Consider the following 15,906-nt stretch of genomic DNA (forward strand, 5'->3'; position numbering starts at 1 on the left):
AATTTTTTTTAAGTAGCTAAACAGTGCAGAGGAAATCTGTTTATTTAAACTATACACCACCAATCAAGCGGATCCAATTATCCTAAAAAAATTGCAGATATGTGTAAATGGACATTAAAGACTAAACTTGACTTTACTAACAAACTAATGTGCTTTAATGCTTTGATTTCAAACAGTTTTAGATCTGACTTCATGTGTACTACAATAAAAGGAACAGTATCTATAAAGCTAACTAGTTTTATAGGTCATAAAACATCAAGCTAAACTTACTGTGACACTCATACTGTCCACTTTATCCAAGAGAGCAATGATTAAACTGTAGAGATTTCCCAGATACAGAACGAGAACCCTGAAAACAACAAGAATGAGATATTGGTTATCAGCATTATTATCCCACAGGCTTCTTACATATTCTCTCTTTTGGCTGAAATAAACCATGCCACCAGAACATCTCTCTCCTCTTCCTCCCTTGCTCCCCACATTGTCTCTACACTGTGTATTATTCCCTGTACCTGGCAAGCTGAAAACGAAGAGTGGTCCTTGGATGATACATCTCTAAAGCTGCCACGAGTTCAAAAGCAGAGGGTGCAATCATTGTAATTAGTGACACAACAACGCTTACCTACAGAACAGAAAGACACAGCATTTTTGTAGCTTTCCATGGTGCCTTGACTGCTGATTGAAACACTACTGATGTGTATGCTTTGGTGATTGCTGTTCTTGGAGAACATGCTTTAGAAAGTTATTATTGACATTACTAGTAACAGTAAGTAAGATCCAAAATTAGAGATCTGGAATACTCTTCAGGAGTCTTTACTCCAGACAGTTATATGCTAGCTTTAAAGTTAGAACTTTATTAATTAAAATAAAAACTTAACGTGCAGGAAATCGGAAGACAGCATCTTTAGCTGAATGGTTCTCCAAACCCATTTGCTTCTTGTTCTCAGTACTCAGTCTTCCTTCCTCTGAAGGGAAATACTTACAGATCATTCAGTGACCTCCAGCTGAAATCAATGGCTATTGTCAAAGCTGATGCATTCCTAACAGTTTTTTCTAACCCCTCAGCCTAGTGTCCCTCAGCTCAATTGTGGGCACAAAAGTAGATTTATAAGTGACAGAAGAGAGTTTATGCTTTGTCCTCACCAAATCAGGGCCATCTAGAAGTGCAGTCCCTGTGCAACAAGGAGCCGCTGCATCCCCCTGCCTGCGTCAGCTCTGCTCGCTTCGTGCTGCAGCACAGAAGCGGCAAGTGTGCAAAGAGAGATGCATGTAGCCACAGCTTGGCCATCTCATTCCTCATTCTCCTGACAGCTCTCTTGTGACTGCACCTCAGTGCACCGTATTGCTATAGAGAGCCCTGAGACAATAATCCTATGTCTAATACAGAGATGTCACACACAAAACATTGTACCTCATTCTTTTCCCAAAGAGTCAATTCTTTTTTGGTACGCTCTAACTTTTGGGATCGATCCACAACAAAGTAAATGATGTAAATACTTCCAGCAAGAGAGAGGAGCACCAGGATGTTTGCGATAATCCTTAAGCTTATAGTCACAGCCCTGGAAAAGAATCACACAGCCAATGCAGTAGGTTGTTTTATAGCACCAGGGTTTTTTTCTAACATGATTTTTAGAAGTATGAAACAAGCACATTAGCACTGCTATCTGCATTGAAACAGTGCTTTAGAGAGTATCTCTGATCTTATATACATACAGGTTTTTGCTTTTCTTCTTTTCCTGCTCTTCCAATATAGCTTCCTTGAAAGAAACACAGCATTATCATTTTAATAGCATTCAACAAAAATAACATACATATCCCTCACACAAGCTACCAACTATACTACTAAAAGTCTTCACATCCTGGAGGTGCCAGGATAAAAATACCTCTCTGTCCTGTGTAGCTGTTAGAAGTGCTAACTGAGCTTAAGCAATGAAGAAGAAACAAAGACATAGTAACTGAATACTTGTGCACTTTAGTCTCTATTGTCTCTCGCTGTGTTGGTTACGTCCTGCTAACATGCGTTCTCTCATTTGCTTTAACCGAGTACCTCCTAAGATTTACACTACCAGATCTTTTTGCAGGATGTGCCTGTGGAATTCGTGTGACAGTAACGTAATACAGAATTGTCAAAAGTCCTCCTTGGCCATTGAAATAACTAAATCTCCTAGCTTATTATAGTTTGAACCATTTGGTCCAAAACTTGCAGAATAAATTGCTTTGGAGGAAAACCATATCTGTTTTTAAAATCTAAGTGGAACACATCTGTATTTAATGCAACTTCTTCATATTGATAGAGCTGTAAGATGTACCTGGATCATTTGTTACGCAGAGATAAAGTAAGTGAATACTTTTACATTTTAAAAATATGTTTGATTTCACTATTCAATGAAATTGCATCACAGGCAGATTTATTTCAACGGGTCTAACTTCTTTTCCCACTTACGATAGCATGGAATAAAACACTTTGTGAAATACACTGTCCTTCTTCGGACAGAATATGACAGAATGAAATGGAATGACAGTGTCAACAAGAAGTCATAGCAGAAGATGTCCTATCTCAAACTTAATTTTTGTCATCAGTAAAAACGGGAAATCTGGATTCAATGTATGATATGACTGTGATACCACAGAGATGTGATATCAGCCCTCTCCTAGGCAAAGAGATCCAGAAAGAAGTACTGGGAAACAATAGGGAACGTAGGGGAATGAGAGGAAAAGCACATTTAATTTACAAACCAGCAAACAAATCAAAATAATTTGTAGGTCAGTTGCTCACCCTAATGCTGTTAACTATTGCAGCAGCTTTGCTCTCTGCAGCCTCGGGGTTTCCTATTAAATAGTCCCAAGCACAGAACAGTCTCCAGCAGAAAGTGTAATTTTCATCGGATGCGCTTGCTAAGCTCATTCTTGAGTTCTTTGCCATTCTGTAAAAGAGAACAAATATTCACTGTTGTCAAAGTGTGAAGATGCGTATGAAGGAAGTCAGTGGTTTGGTTCATAGTTTTCAAATGTTTACATCTTTAAAATTACCAAAAATTTGTGGCAAGTAGTGTCATTCTCAGCAGTTTTCTGAAGAAACTAAAAATGGAGTGAGGTTCAGAGAATGAACCAGCTTCAACTTCACTTATGTTCTAGTTCAGGAGTGACTGACTTTGGAAGGGCAGTTCGATGACATTTGCATTCTTTATAGCTGACAAATAAAGCAAATTAAGTCCACAACTCTAGTGAGGTTTAATACACTTCAATTTTAAGATCTCCAGGTAGGATCCTGCTAGAAGGTACTCTAACATAAGATCACTATTACTGTGATTGTGAGTTAGTCTGGTAAAGCTAGTGATCATGCACAAGATCTGCTAGTTTTTATACTGCTTTCATCTCAAAATATATGTTATTGTCACATAGAAACACAGTGCCATTTTACAGACGTTGGGGAGGGGGGGAAAGACCTACTCAGCTCAGGTAGGCAAGAATGCAGAATACTGCAAAGCATAAGAAATGTAATGAAGATTAACAGCTTATGAAAGAAAGGGCACCCAAAAGGACAATGTTAAAAGAGGAACAGTAAGCAGGCAAGGAAAGAGTCAGTGGGCTGTGTCAGATAGAGAAAAGCTAATTGCATCCCCAAAAGCTGCAGATGTGCAAACCAGTCTCAAACGTACCAGTGACCCTAGGCCTGGACTAGCAGATAAAATAAAAACAAATGAAAAGGGAAGGATCAGTTTGGAAATTGATACAGCTATTGAGCAATGCTAAAAATCACTCTGGACTACAGTGTGTCAAGATAAATAGTTATCGAGAGAGGAAGGGAAAGTGAAAGGAGAAAGGATAGAGCGACCCTGCCCCACTGTAGGCATTGCACGTTCCTAGATTTATGGTCAGTACTGTCAGGCTTGCTCGCTCTCCTGCGTAACTCCTGCTCCCAGCCCTTAAACAGCAAAGGCAATGAGCTCCCATTTGAACGGGATGCCACATGCTAGCTAAATGATGCCAAGGCTATTACGTTTATGACAGCATTTTTATATTTGTATTTCAATAAATTGGAATAACAACGCTGAAAGCATTACATTTAAAATCTAAATTCCTTTCATAATAATATTTATACCAGAGAAGAGGAAAATAGAAAACACTTCAGTGAGAGTCAGACCTTATTCTGCAAAAACACAAAGGGCACAGACCTGCCGAAGCCCCATGCGTTGTGCAGTGCTGCCCCCCTTTTAGAGAAACTGAAGAGAGAGAAAATATAAATGACAGCAAGATAAAGAGCAAGCTAGAATTAAACTCAGTCTGCCTCCCTGATATTAGCAGACTTGAACAGGTTAATTGAACTATGGGGAATAAATACAGAGGAAATGGGATAAATATACCATTAACAATTGTCTGTACATAAAAGCTCTTGGAAATCTTACTTTTTCAAGAGGATGATAAAGCTGTAAGCGAACACTGCCATTCCAACAAGGAAGTAAGCAAGAGGCAGCCGGTACCCAGCCTTCCCAATCTTCCTGTCACGACCATAGTAGCCATAAAACAAAACAGAGTACTGGAGATAGCCCTGCAAAGACCACAGTCTGTAAATATGAGCACCAACCCCTGGCTACAACAGAACACTGACAGCAAAACAACAAAGAGTGGTTTTAGCCTTGCCCCTAGTGACCAGATGGTGTCCAGATCTTGAGCAGATGCAATGTGCTCCTTGGGAATGGTCTTGCTGACTGTGCTGCCAAACGGTGCTCCGGCCAGTAGCTGAGAAGAAGGGACAAGGTCTTAGAAACTGCACGGAGACTGCCTGACCGCACCGGCTGCACAGCAGAACGCACAGAGAGCTGCCTGCACGGGTGACACTATGAGGATAGCAAGTACTGGTCATTCACTGTCCTGTTCTCATCTTCATGAGAAATACCACATTCAATTTTGACTAAACCAGCTGGCTTTTTGCCGCCTGAGCTCTACCTTTTAGGTAATTGAGTGCTCTGTAGACATCTTAGAGGTGGCTGAAAAATGATGATAGAGGTCAACTTAATGAACAAAATCTGTTTAAAAGTTAACTGTTCATGTGAATTTAAGCATTTTTAAATTAAATATGATGTTTGATTTCAAAATGGTATTTCAAGACTAAATCTACTTTTACTTACAGTAGTAAAAAAACCAACCAAACAAAATAAAAATACCTTTTTTCATTTCAATTTACTTTTTTGGTTTTGAGGGCTTTTTAATTTACCCAATGAGAAGAAAAAACAGATATTCACGTGTTTCTGACAACGTCATTAAAACCCCAGTTAGGTTAGGTGACACAGTATTTATAGATCTTTTGTTATGTTAACATACATTCCCATCTGCTCTATTCTATCCTGGGGCAAGGTAGAGCAGGTTTGTAGAGTGGCGTTTATCTCCTTAAGATTCTGAAAGTAAATCAACTAATCTAATCTAATCTTATCACTTAGGTCAATGGAGAAAACTGGGTTCCTTCAAAGGCCAGGCAGCAACATTTTTGGACACCAAGCTTAAGATGGAACGAGCTGTCTTTTGGAGGTGTTTATCTGTTGTCATGGATTAGTGAAGGAAGTGCAGATGGTAAGTTAAAGTTATTTTTCATAAATTTCAGATGTCTACTGTATCAGATACACTATTAGATGTGTACTTCACAATTTCTTGTTAACAAATGACCTTATTTGGATGCAACTAAACAAAGTTGAAGCTGTTCAGAAATTCAAGAACTGATTTCTAATGAACAAAAACCTGGTTCTGGAGAGAGAGAGATATGTTATGTTTTTCAGCCTGTAAGTGACACTAGCAGGACTTAAGCCTACTTGAGCATATCAACTGCAGCTTTTAGGATTTGGTTCTCCATTTTAGTAATCAGATATAAAAGAAAATTCTGTAAAAGCATTAGTACTTCATTGACAAAATATCATCTCTAACACTAGTAGCAAGATTCCCTTATCCTTTGGCAGAAATAACTCTTGACAGTGGAATTTATTTTTAAATAATTCATTCTAAATTGTACCTTTAAAACTGATACATGCCTTTAAGCGTAGCATTTGCGTAGTTCAGAAAGGAAAACGCAACAGTGTAGCATTCCTTTGTAAATATTAACAACGGCTCCTTACCTCTGGTAAGACTACAAATGCTCCTGTCATTATGGTAAGTACGATATTGATTCCAAACAGCCATCTCAAGAAGATGAAGTAAGAGGCCACTCCAGACCCAAAATGACCTTAAACCACAGAAAACAGTTATCTGAGCTACACAGTGTATAAAAGCTGGTATCATTTATTCATGAAGCATTATTTGAAGAGTAAAAAGAAAAGAAATACCTGCCCCATTCATGCAGGGCAAACAGCTAGGCAGAAAAAATGTTACTGTGTCAAAGAGAAAATATATTTGCAAAGAACTTTGGTGGGGAAGTCTGATCATCACCAGCAGTATTTACACAGGAAGCAGTTATGTTGGGTGATGTCAAGCATCCATCTTCATTTGCTGTTGAAGCACGGAGGTATGACCTGACTGCTGACATGACATTAAGGGCCGCTCTAAATACTTCAAAGGCTCTAGGGCTGACAAGGCAGGTTCCATGTCACACTGCACTCTGGGCATATGTGGGCTTGGAACCAGGAAAAGGAGAAAAACCAAGCTTTTAGATTAAAATCATGACACTGATAAAGTTTGCATTTAACTCCTCCTCCAAAATATTACATAATGCAGTAAATTCAAACATAAACCGTAAGAACCATAATTTCAGCAAGTGCTTTACTCTTCAATACATTCAATCTTTCTACTTACTCTCTATTTTCTTTATCCTCATTTCCCAAGGAATGAATATCACCACAAAATTATATGCAAGTCGAATAAACTTCCTCCACAGCTGAGAAAAAAGCAGAGAAATGAGGGATGTGTTACTTCTGCATGAGAAGATAACAGTCAAAAATGCATCAGAGCATTTTGCTCATGTCTCTCATCCGCGATCAGAAAACATATTATAAACATTAATTACTAAGATCTCACAGCATGTCTGGGAGGTAAGATGGGTAAAACCAACCACGGCAGAGTTCAGAAACAGGCAAAACATGGGAGGGTGCACAAGACCCTAACTGTGCTTACTAGGAAAATGCCAAAAAATTTGAGACACAGAGAGGCCTTTACATGCCTCCAACGGTAAAGAGCCCTCAATCTACCTGTTCTATGTACAAAGGACCATGAGGAACCCACAGAAGGAAGCAGACGGGCACCGTTCCCTATCACCTCCTCGATGGATCGAGGCCAGGGAGGAGAGGATCTGTATGGAAAGCCCAAACAGCGACTCCAGGCAGCAGAAGCTGCCAGATCCATTTCAGCTGCAAGGTGCCCGGAGAAGAGGCACCGCTCTGCCTGCACGCTGCTGCGCGCACAGACCCCATCTGTCACGGGCCACGAGATAGCTTAGTAACTGTGGCATAATTACGGCTCAGACACATTCATTTGTTTGGCGCGTCTTTCATTTAGTAGCAGTAGAAAATGCAAATGTTTTGCAAATCAGTAGAAGCTTTAATCTATCACCTACGCATAAAGAGTGAGTGAATGGATGCTCCAGGGAGGCTCCCCTCACAGAGCGCCAAGCACGGCGCTCTCACACCAACCCCCCCTGCCAAACAGCCCAAGCAACAAACCCAGGCAAAGTTTCACCAAACGACTCAAAGCAACATAGACCCCTTGCAAAGGAAATGACAAAGAGGTGAGGGACTAGACCTCAGAGTAAAAAGAGGCATTTTTAAGCAAAAGCAGCAAAGGCAGAATTTGAGAGCAGGGGCTTTGAGTGTAGGTTCTTGAGAAGAATTGTGTAGAATATTCGTTATATTTAGACTAAGCCAGTACTAATCACAGCCTCTATATATTTTGTGAAGGAATCCCACTGCACTAAATATAAAAAATTGGATTTATAGGACAAACACATGAACACACAGCTAGCTTCACATTTAAGAGAAGTAAAACTGCAAGAGAAAGAATGAGCTTTCATATTCAACAGCAACAAATTCAACTACTATAATTCCCAAGTCTGTATATTACAATTTACACCTGCAGATGTATATTACAATTTACACCTGCAGAAAACTTGTGGTTATATTTTGCAAAGTCTTCATTCAATTCAATTTTATTTTTTGCATGCCCAAAGAAAAGCATCTTCCTACATACAGTGGGGTGTGCATATGCATATGGGAGGAGAAACAAAAAACTCCATGTAAGGCCACTTTTTCATTTATTAAATGAATTTAAAATAGCAACAGCAAATGTATATCATATGTATATGTAAATATATATCATATATGTATATCATATTCATTTTACAGTATCTTTCATAGTACAGCCAGATATTTTTAAAAGCCAGACAAACTACATTTTAGTCAGTAAGTGTCAATATTATCTCGTGAAATCTAATCTCTTGAAACCAAGGAGAAGTAAATCACATTTTAATTAACGAATACCTCATCAATCTCTTTGGCCAAAGTTAATCCATTTTTTATGGTGATACAAGGATTTTATTGCATGGATTTGAAGTATTTTCATTAAAAAAAAAAAGATGCTGTGAATTGCATGAGAATTGCTAGGATTGCTACTTTCATTTGAAAACAAGGTTCACAAGGCCGAGAAAGGAGTCAAGCTGCAGGCTGTGGAGCAGATATATAGATTATACAGAAGTGTCCATGTCAGCAGAAGTAGCATTAGTTAATTATATAGGTATCACCTCTTTTCCTGCCTACTATGTATCTGAACAAAACAGAAAATTCACAACAGACAAAAAGAAGCTTTTAACTGCTTTATCCCCCCCGCCGTGGAGTTCTTGAGTTGCAGATCAGGATTTTATAGAAAACACACTTCTGTATATGAAATCTGCAGATGATCATTGATATAGAAAAGAGCTGTAATTTAAGAAAAAAACAGACATACCTCTGCACCAGCTGCTTGGTACCCTCTTGTTCTAGTGAGTCTTCCTTCATACTTCAGCACAATCTCTTTAGCTTGTCTGCACAAGAAGGTGGTACTTTGTTTTACACTGATCTTACTACTCTGAGCCCTTAATTCTACACAAGTAGCAACTAGCAGAGCTGCCAAATGCTGTAAAATACTGACATGGGCTGTCTAACCATAAACTCCTGAATCAGGCAAAACTTATTTTAAGAGGTTTTTACTATCATTTTAAAAGTAATAAGAGCTTTGTCTGAGAAAATTCAACATTCAAAACTTTTACTGCAGGGAGAGTTTGCTATTAATTTTTTTCTCTGTCCTTTCAATTAGTGTCTCATTCTTTTAAAATGGCACAACCCAAATGAGTAAAATTAAAAGGGTCCCCATTACAGCCTGGTTATCTTCTGCAAATTCAGTGTGGAGCTGTTGCGAGACGTGAAGAGAAGCATATTCAGCTGATCCTACTTCTGGTCATAATCAGTCTTTGACCTCAGGAGAAGGTGGATGGGGGTTATTGGAAGCTCATCAGCATAAAAATTATACAGGAGCAAGAAGGTAGCAAGTCACAGACTGCCCAAATTTGGGCTCTGAAAACTCTCTCTTTGCTTCCCAGGACGAAACAAGGACTCTACTGCTGGTGTATTTTCCTCATGACTAAAATGCCATTTCAGTATCAGACAGGGTTAAGAGAAAGATGCCAGATGAAGAGGAAAGAATAAAGCAAGCCCCACACAGCCAACCAGTGCAGTGTGGCATACAGACTACACCAGCCAGGCCAGGGAAAGGCCTGGCACAATTCAGACAGGCAGCCCGAAGAGAGAGAGGCACCCACACTTTGCATTGTAAATCTGGCATTGTGCAATTTTAAACTGTGAGACATGACAGTACCACACTGAATGTACCTTTTAAACCTACAAGTGTGGAGTATTTACTGCCATTTGCAATACCTGAAAATTACAGAGCACTTTCTAGCCTCTCATTCCATAAAGCCTCCCTCTTGTCACATACAGTCACCTTGAAAGCGGCAGACTTTTGCCTCTTGGGACAGGGGGAAACAATTTAGCTCAGAAATGTATCACTGAGCATTACCAATAGGATGCACAGTGTCTCCTTAGGCCTCTGAGCAGCAGACACTGCTTACTAGTTAAACAGCAAAAGTGTGATTTCATGCTGGGACACGCTCAGGACTGCTTCACCCTCCCAACTTCCCATCCTGGGGCTCCTGCCTTCAGCCAGCTCTCTGGTCTCGTAGGAGTGTACTCGCAGCGTAATTTCCTAGCAGTTCTTAATCATGTCTGTGCTCATCCTGTTCCAGCTTAGACTGAAATACTTCTGAGGCTGGAAACGTCGCCCCGATCTGTAGGTCTGAAAGCTTTAATACAAACTCCGTTACCTGAGTGCCCTCAGTTTCTGCCTCATTGGCCATGGCCTGCAGCGGATGTTGGACATAATCTCCTTCTGGTACTGTATGTTTTGAAAGATCTGCTCTGGGTCGTGACTGTCAGCCTTTTCTTCGCCATTATCATTGTCCGAGTTACTGAGCAGCCCAGCATGCACCGCATGGGAGGAAAAGCACAAGACAAATCATTCTGATTCAGATCCCCAGCAAGCTGTAGACTTGCACATGATCCAGTCTATTAGAGCAACATAACAGCGATGAGCTAGGGAACTTACAGGATCTTCTTGTTTTACAGTCAATGAATAATTGGGATGATTTCCCCCTCTCTGCGATGTAACTCTCCCCACCACCCTTGCTGCTCAGTCATAAATTATCCATGCTTCCCACTAGGAATCCAAATCTTTCCACTCCCAGAATTTCAAATCACACAGCTTGTACATCATGCTGTCAGGACACTTGATATATCTTTCTGGAACAAAGTGTTGCCTAAGCATTTCCAGCAAGAGCACTTAACATGCATTTATTTGCCATATGGTGTTGATCTTTTACTTTGATAGTAACAATAATAAAATATTTCCTTGTTAAAATGGGGGAACATATGCTTAGAAAGCCCTGGCCTTTTGTTACCTTTCCCTGCAGGAAAGGGGCAGAAGTGTGGGACCCCCAGGTCACCAAGAATTACACATCCCTGCAAAAAGATTCATGTGTCTCTGAGCAGATTTCTGTGGATGATTATTAAATGATCTTTTCTGATGCTGTCACATCTGTCACCACATCTGTGGTGACAGCTCTCATTCCACATTTGAAACAAGATATCGTGTGTAAAGCAGCAGCAATATTCATTCTTGTAGGGGACTGCGTCTAAAAATCCGTGTCAGCTGAGTTTCCCCTCTGAATAAAACAAATAGAACTGCAAAATACTGCAACAACAATATCAGTTAGGAAGTTTTCTAATTGCATGGCCATATATTTGTTCAGAAAGTTCCCTGCAATTTTGCTGAAAAGTGGCACCCTTTCAATGACTTAGAAATAAGTCATAACCTAAGCCACACTTTTTAAGAACATATGAAGGATATATAGAGTCAGACCACAAATCCGTCTGTCCACTCTCCTGTCCCTGACCCTCGGGCATACTGGACATTCACAGGAAATACATAATAAGCAGGACAACAATAGAGGGTTTTTTGTTTTGTTTTGTTTTTTTTACCCTGAGCTCATTTGAGTTACACTGGAGAAGTTTGCGGTACAGTTTAAACTAAATCTGAATATAGAAAAAGACTTTCATTTTTCTCATACTCCTCTTCATTATGCTAGGCTGTTTAAATGAAAGACAAAAGACAAATTTGCACCTTTTGGCTAGATCAGGAATATTTGCACTTCAAGCAGAAGAGAAGAAGATCCCTTACCTGTGGGGTGGCTCCTGGTAGGTGTAGATGCTGGCATGCCGTTTCAGCGTTCGGTACTTTTTGCAGGACTTTGCACTTCTCACTGCAGCAGAGCCCGTTACTGCTGCCATGGTGGTAGCGGCTGCCCGCGCTGGGTGAAACTGTGTCACACTGGAAGGAAGCCGTTAGCTCATCGGTCAGATGTCTCGTAAGCAATCAAATGTTATTAACTAGAGAGCAGAGATGGACTCCCGAGCCCTGCCGAAGCAGAAGACTGCTTGCCTGTGCCTGGTGCTCCAGCAGCGATGAGACCCGAAGCCTAGCAGTATGTGCATGCCTTAAAGCGGCAGTGCACAGCAGCCCCTGCGAAGGCATCAGGGTGCTTTTAAACAAGCTGCCAAAAATGAGGTAGTAAACACAGTCCAGTGGTGGGGCAGCTGCAGTCCTAAATTAAAAGCCAAGTTTGAAAAACGTGATGTCATTTTCCCACATGATTTACAGATCCTTTCCCGGTGGATAACCTTGACAGAATCTGAGGGCTGCTCCTTTCCTGGGCTGAAGCCCCAACTTCTCAGCATGAGCTACATTCATTATACCTAGATTTATGCCTTTTGGAGGTATCAAAATACCTGATATTCAGACAAGTACAGGTTACCAGGCAATTCACTTTTTCTGGATAGCTGCAGTATCTCAATTATGGTCAATTCCATCAATTAACTGCATCATTTTTAAAGTTTACAATAAACATTTTCTAGATTTTTGATAATAATAATGGTGATTCCAAGATCAAAAAACACTAGAAAACATTACTGTCTGATGCTTACCCATTTCTTGAGCTCTACTACTTAACTAATTTTATCACAAAATTAATCTAATAGCTACTAAATGTATATCTACCAGATAGAAAATCACTTTAAAAGATCTCTGTCTCACTTCCTGTATGTCCTGGGGCATGTTTTTGCACTTTTATGCCTCACTTCCCATCCATCAAATAAGGATAACATTTCTGCATTTCACAAAAATGGCATGAAATCTATTACAAATTTTGAATCACTTAAAGTCCATTGTACCATGCCCCTGTGTTAGAGCATCAGTAACTATCATCAGGTGGGTGTGAACTTCTAATTCACTAAAAATCTTCATGTGCATTCTAAAACTGATAGTTAAATCCCAGTTTTTGGTTTCAGAAGTCTCATAACCAAAATACAGTAGTAGTAACCTTTACTTATTTCAAAAGTAATTAATCCATATAATCCAAGATTAACTACCAGGCAGCTGACACACTCTACTTGCCAGTGGTCGTATTTCCCCGGTGGAGAGTCCCCTGCCACGGTTTCTCTAGCCAGCTCCAACGCTTCCTCTCCATCAGCATCTCTGGGATACTGGTATTAGATTGGCGGTACAGAATAGGCTGCTCCAAACTTTGCCAGGGCCAGGGCAGCTGAAAAACATGCTGCATGGTCAAGTGATTTCCCAGGGCCTTTTCTCCATCGTAGAAGCTGTGGGTATACTGAGTGACATTATTAAAGCAGAGCACAACTGAGAGCAAGAAAACTTGATATGAATAGTTTCTGTTGCCATAATTTGACTCTTACAACATGGGAGAAAAAGGAAGAGTTTACAGAGAGTTTTTGCTTGTTCCTAACTTGGTATTTTATCTCCTTAATAGCTCTGGGCACAATGCGGCACCGGTTTCAGTTGCATAAATCAATGGTCTGTGGTAGTTAACTTTTATTTGCAGCCTCTGACAAGAAAGAACATTAAGTTCTCTCTGCTAGATTTCCTGCAGAAAATAGCACAGGCTGCTTTTTCCTTCTGCTCTGAACTGATTTAAAATACTGCTGCTTGCTGAGAAATTTTTACTTTTCCATGATCGTAGTTATGTCCATTGTACTGTATTTACTTAGTTAAATAACTAAAGGGCTAAGTCATCGCAAGCCTCACTATTTACTGCCTGTGAGTTGAGTTACTTGCATGGTTTTACACTGTGAGTTGAGTTACTTGCATGGTTTTACAGTTTTGAAGCAAGTCCATTTGGTTTAATTCACTCCACGCTTTTTAGGTGACAAGGAAGGACCAGGTTAGATAAAGGAGTTTCTGCGTTTCCAAAATGTAGCGAATAGAAACGCCTAGTGCCCCAGGTGCCCCATCTTGTTTCAAGCTTCTCCAGAAATCTGGGAGTTCCATTGACACAAAGCGGAAGAGGCACAAAAGGGTAAAGAAATATCCCTATTCAGAATTCAGTTTCAAACAAAACAAAACAAACAAGACACTGCATTCTGCACTACCGCTTTCATTCCTCCTTTTGCCACATGTGCGTGACTTCTAAACCTAGTGAAAACCATTAGTGGGAACACAATTGAGCCATGTTCTACTTCCTACGTGGGAACTGAATTCACTGGTCCCAGCTGCATCCCAAGCATCTACTGTACGTACCTCCTTTACTCTACTAGAGACTAGGGGGCTTGAACTCCAATTTCCAGCTTCTCAAGAAGGATGGACCAAATAATTTTACTTTTTCCATGCTGTGCTTTGTTATTTTTCATAGTGAAGTCTGTAAAATAGAGGCTCTTAGAGAGATACAGAGAAATAGAGAGCTTTGGCATATCGAGCTATCTGTACCATACGCAAATCCACCAGCCTTGGAATGGCTTTCCTGTTTGGCTTTTAATTCACAGAAGAGACAAAGTCATCCTCTCTGTGTGTCAGAACAGTTGTCAGATGAAAGCAAACAGCCAAGAACAACAGATATCGGACCAGAAACAAGTCTGCATTAAAAGGCTTATCACCTCTTTCCAGCTGGAAAAACAAACAGAGCAACTATTCTGAATGCCAGAAAAGCCCCTTAAAGCTTTGCTGCTCAGAGCACTGCAAACGCCCACATCACCACTTTTCTGTCCGCTTGCTTGATATGCTTTCAATTTTGTAATTTAAAAGCACTAAAAGGTCAGTTCAAATATATTTCCTCAGTGGCAGTTAGTTATTTGCCTTTGCATCTTGGCCAGTGGGGGCCAGATTCTGCTGCCTTTGCTCATGAGATTTACTGCCTCGCTCTTTAAGCCAACCTACTAAAGGCCATCAGTTTGCTGCTTATTCCAGTTTTGTTTCCTCATTGCTCTCATTTAGAAAACTTAAATGTTTCCTATAGACACATTATTTCAAGCAATGAAGAGTGGCAACCTAGCATCTACATGGCTCTGTGCGGCCCTGTGTTGTACAGAGATAATATTCTGGGCCACAACGGCAGTGCACCTTTGCACCCACACAACGAGCCTGTCTCATCAGGGCTAATTAACTGTGCTAACATGCTTTTAGCTTTTTATAATCAATCACAGTTGCTTGGCAAAACATTCACTATTAAGGCATAGACATGCCCTATGAAACCCTAAGTGCACCTAAAGTTCATCAGAAATTTAAATCAAACACATTTCTGTAAAACTGAAGATTTCAAGCTAATGGTGATGTCCAGAAGAAACTGGAACTGCCTGAGTCCCACCTTTCCCTGGACTCCCAAATCCCTTAATTTTCATTTGAGGAAACCATGCTGGAGAAATTAAGCTTTAATATTATTGGTAGTTCCCAAGGATTACTACATTTCAGAGATAGTGCAGCGTACTTTTATATGCTGGCAATATGGTACAATGCTACCAAAACCATTAGAATGCTAGCTTTAATGATTTACATAGATTTAATTAGTTAATATTTTCTAAGTTATCAACAGGGAAGATATTAATTTCCTCTCCCTTTTGTTAGAAAAAGGCCTAAAGCCTTAACTTAAAACAAGGAGACAATTTAAACTTGACATTTAAATAGTGCTAATACTGCCAGTCCTGGAATCACACATGTAAGTTACTACCAAATGCTAAAAGCACAATGAGCACCAAGAGAATCATGAATTCGAGGCCATCTGACAGGAGGATGCAGAGTGCTTTTTAAGAGAAAATAGAAAGCTCCTTCAAGAGCTTATCCCCGAAGCTGGTGGCATCCTCCCGTTGCCCACGGCCCCTGTAGGGGCCTTTTCAAAGAACCCTAGTGTTCACTCAGAGCACAAAGAGCTTTTTGGTTTTGCTTTTCAATTCAGCAAGCAGTTTAGCAAGCAGAACACCCAGCTGCCCGTTTCAATATGGTGCATTGAATCCAGAAATGTACTGGGGTTTGTTTTACTCTGAATGAATACTACAGTGAATA

At 40.1% G+C, this 15,906-nt stretch overlaps 1 protein-coding gene across 6 annotated transcripts in view; it reads right to left on the reverse strand.

Moving 5' to 3' along the window:
• Positions 1 to 15,906, reverse strand: part of TMC3 (transmembrane channel like 3) — a 32,319-nt gene that overhangs the window by 10,318 nt on the left and 6,095 nt on the right. Inside the window, exons 5-18 of one of the 6 annotated variants that reach the window (XM_064517275.1) lie at positions 14,155 to 14,272; positions 13,012 to 13,159; positions 11,740 to 11,889; positions 10,328 to 10,471; positions 8,917 to 8,992; positions 6,778 to 6,859; positions 6,105 to 6,211; positions 4,642 to 4,740; positions 4,407 to 4,549; positions 2,777 to 2,924; positions 1,714 to 1,757; positions 1,412 to 1,559; positions 513 to 622; positions 271 to 349 (exon numbers count right to left, since the gene is read on the reverse strand). In XM_064517275.1, the coding sequence (XP_064373345.1) occupies positions 271 to 349; positions 513 to 622; positions 1,412 to 1,559; positions 1,714 to 1,757; positions 2,777 to 2,924; positions 4,407 to 4,549; positions 4,642 to 4,740; positions 6,105 to 6,211; positions 6,778 to 6,859; positions 8,917 to 8,992; positions 10,328 to 10,471; positions 11,740 to 11,849 (1,290 nt within the window). In that variant the 5' untranslated portion in view covers positions 11,850 to 11,889; positions 13,012 to 13,159; positions 14,155 to 14,272. Of the gene's footprint in view, positions 1 to 270; positions 350 to 512; positions 623 to 1,411; positions 1,560 to 1,713; positions 1,758 to 2,776; positions 2,925 to 4,406; positions 4,550 to 4,641; positions 4,741 to 6,104; positions 6,212 to 6,777; positions 6,860 to 8,916; positions 8,993 to 10,327; positions 10,472 to 11,739; positions 11,890 to 13,011; positions 14,287 to 15,906 lie in introns of all 6 variants that reach the window. The other 5 variants (XM_064517273.1, XM_064517277.1, XM_064517276.1 and 2 more) reach the window with 5 other exon arrangements.

Source organism: Dromaius novaehollandiae, chromosome 10 (assembly GCF_036370855.1).
Source record: "Dromaius novaehollandiae isolate bDroNov1 chromosome 10, bDroNov1.hap1, whole genome shotgun sequence".
NCBI classification, from domain to species: Eukaryota; Metazoa; Chordata; class Aves; order Casuariiformes; family Dromaiidae; genus Dromaius; species Dromaius novaehollandiae.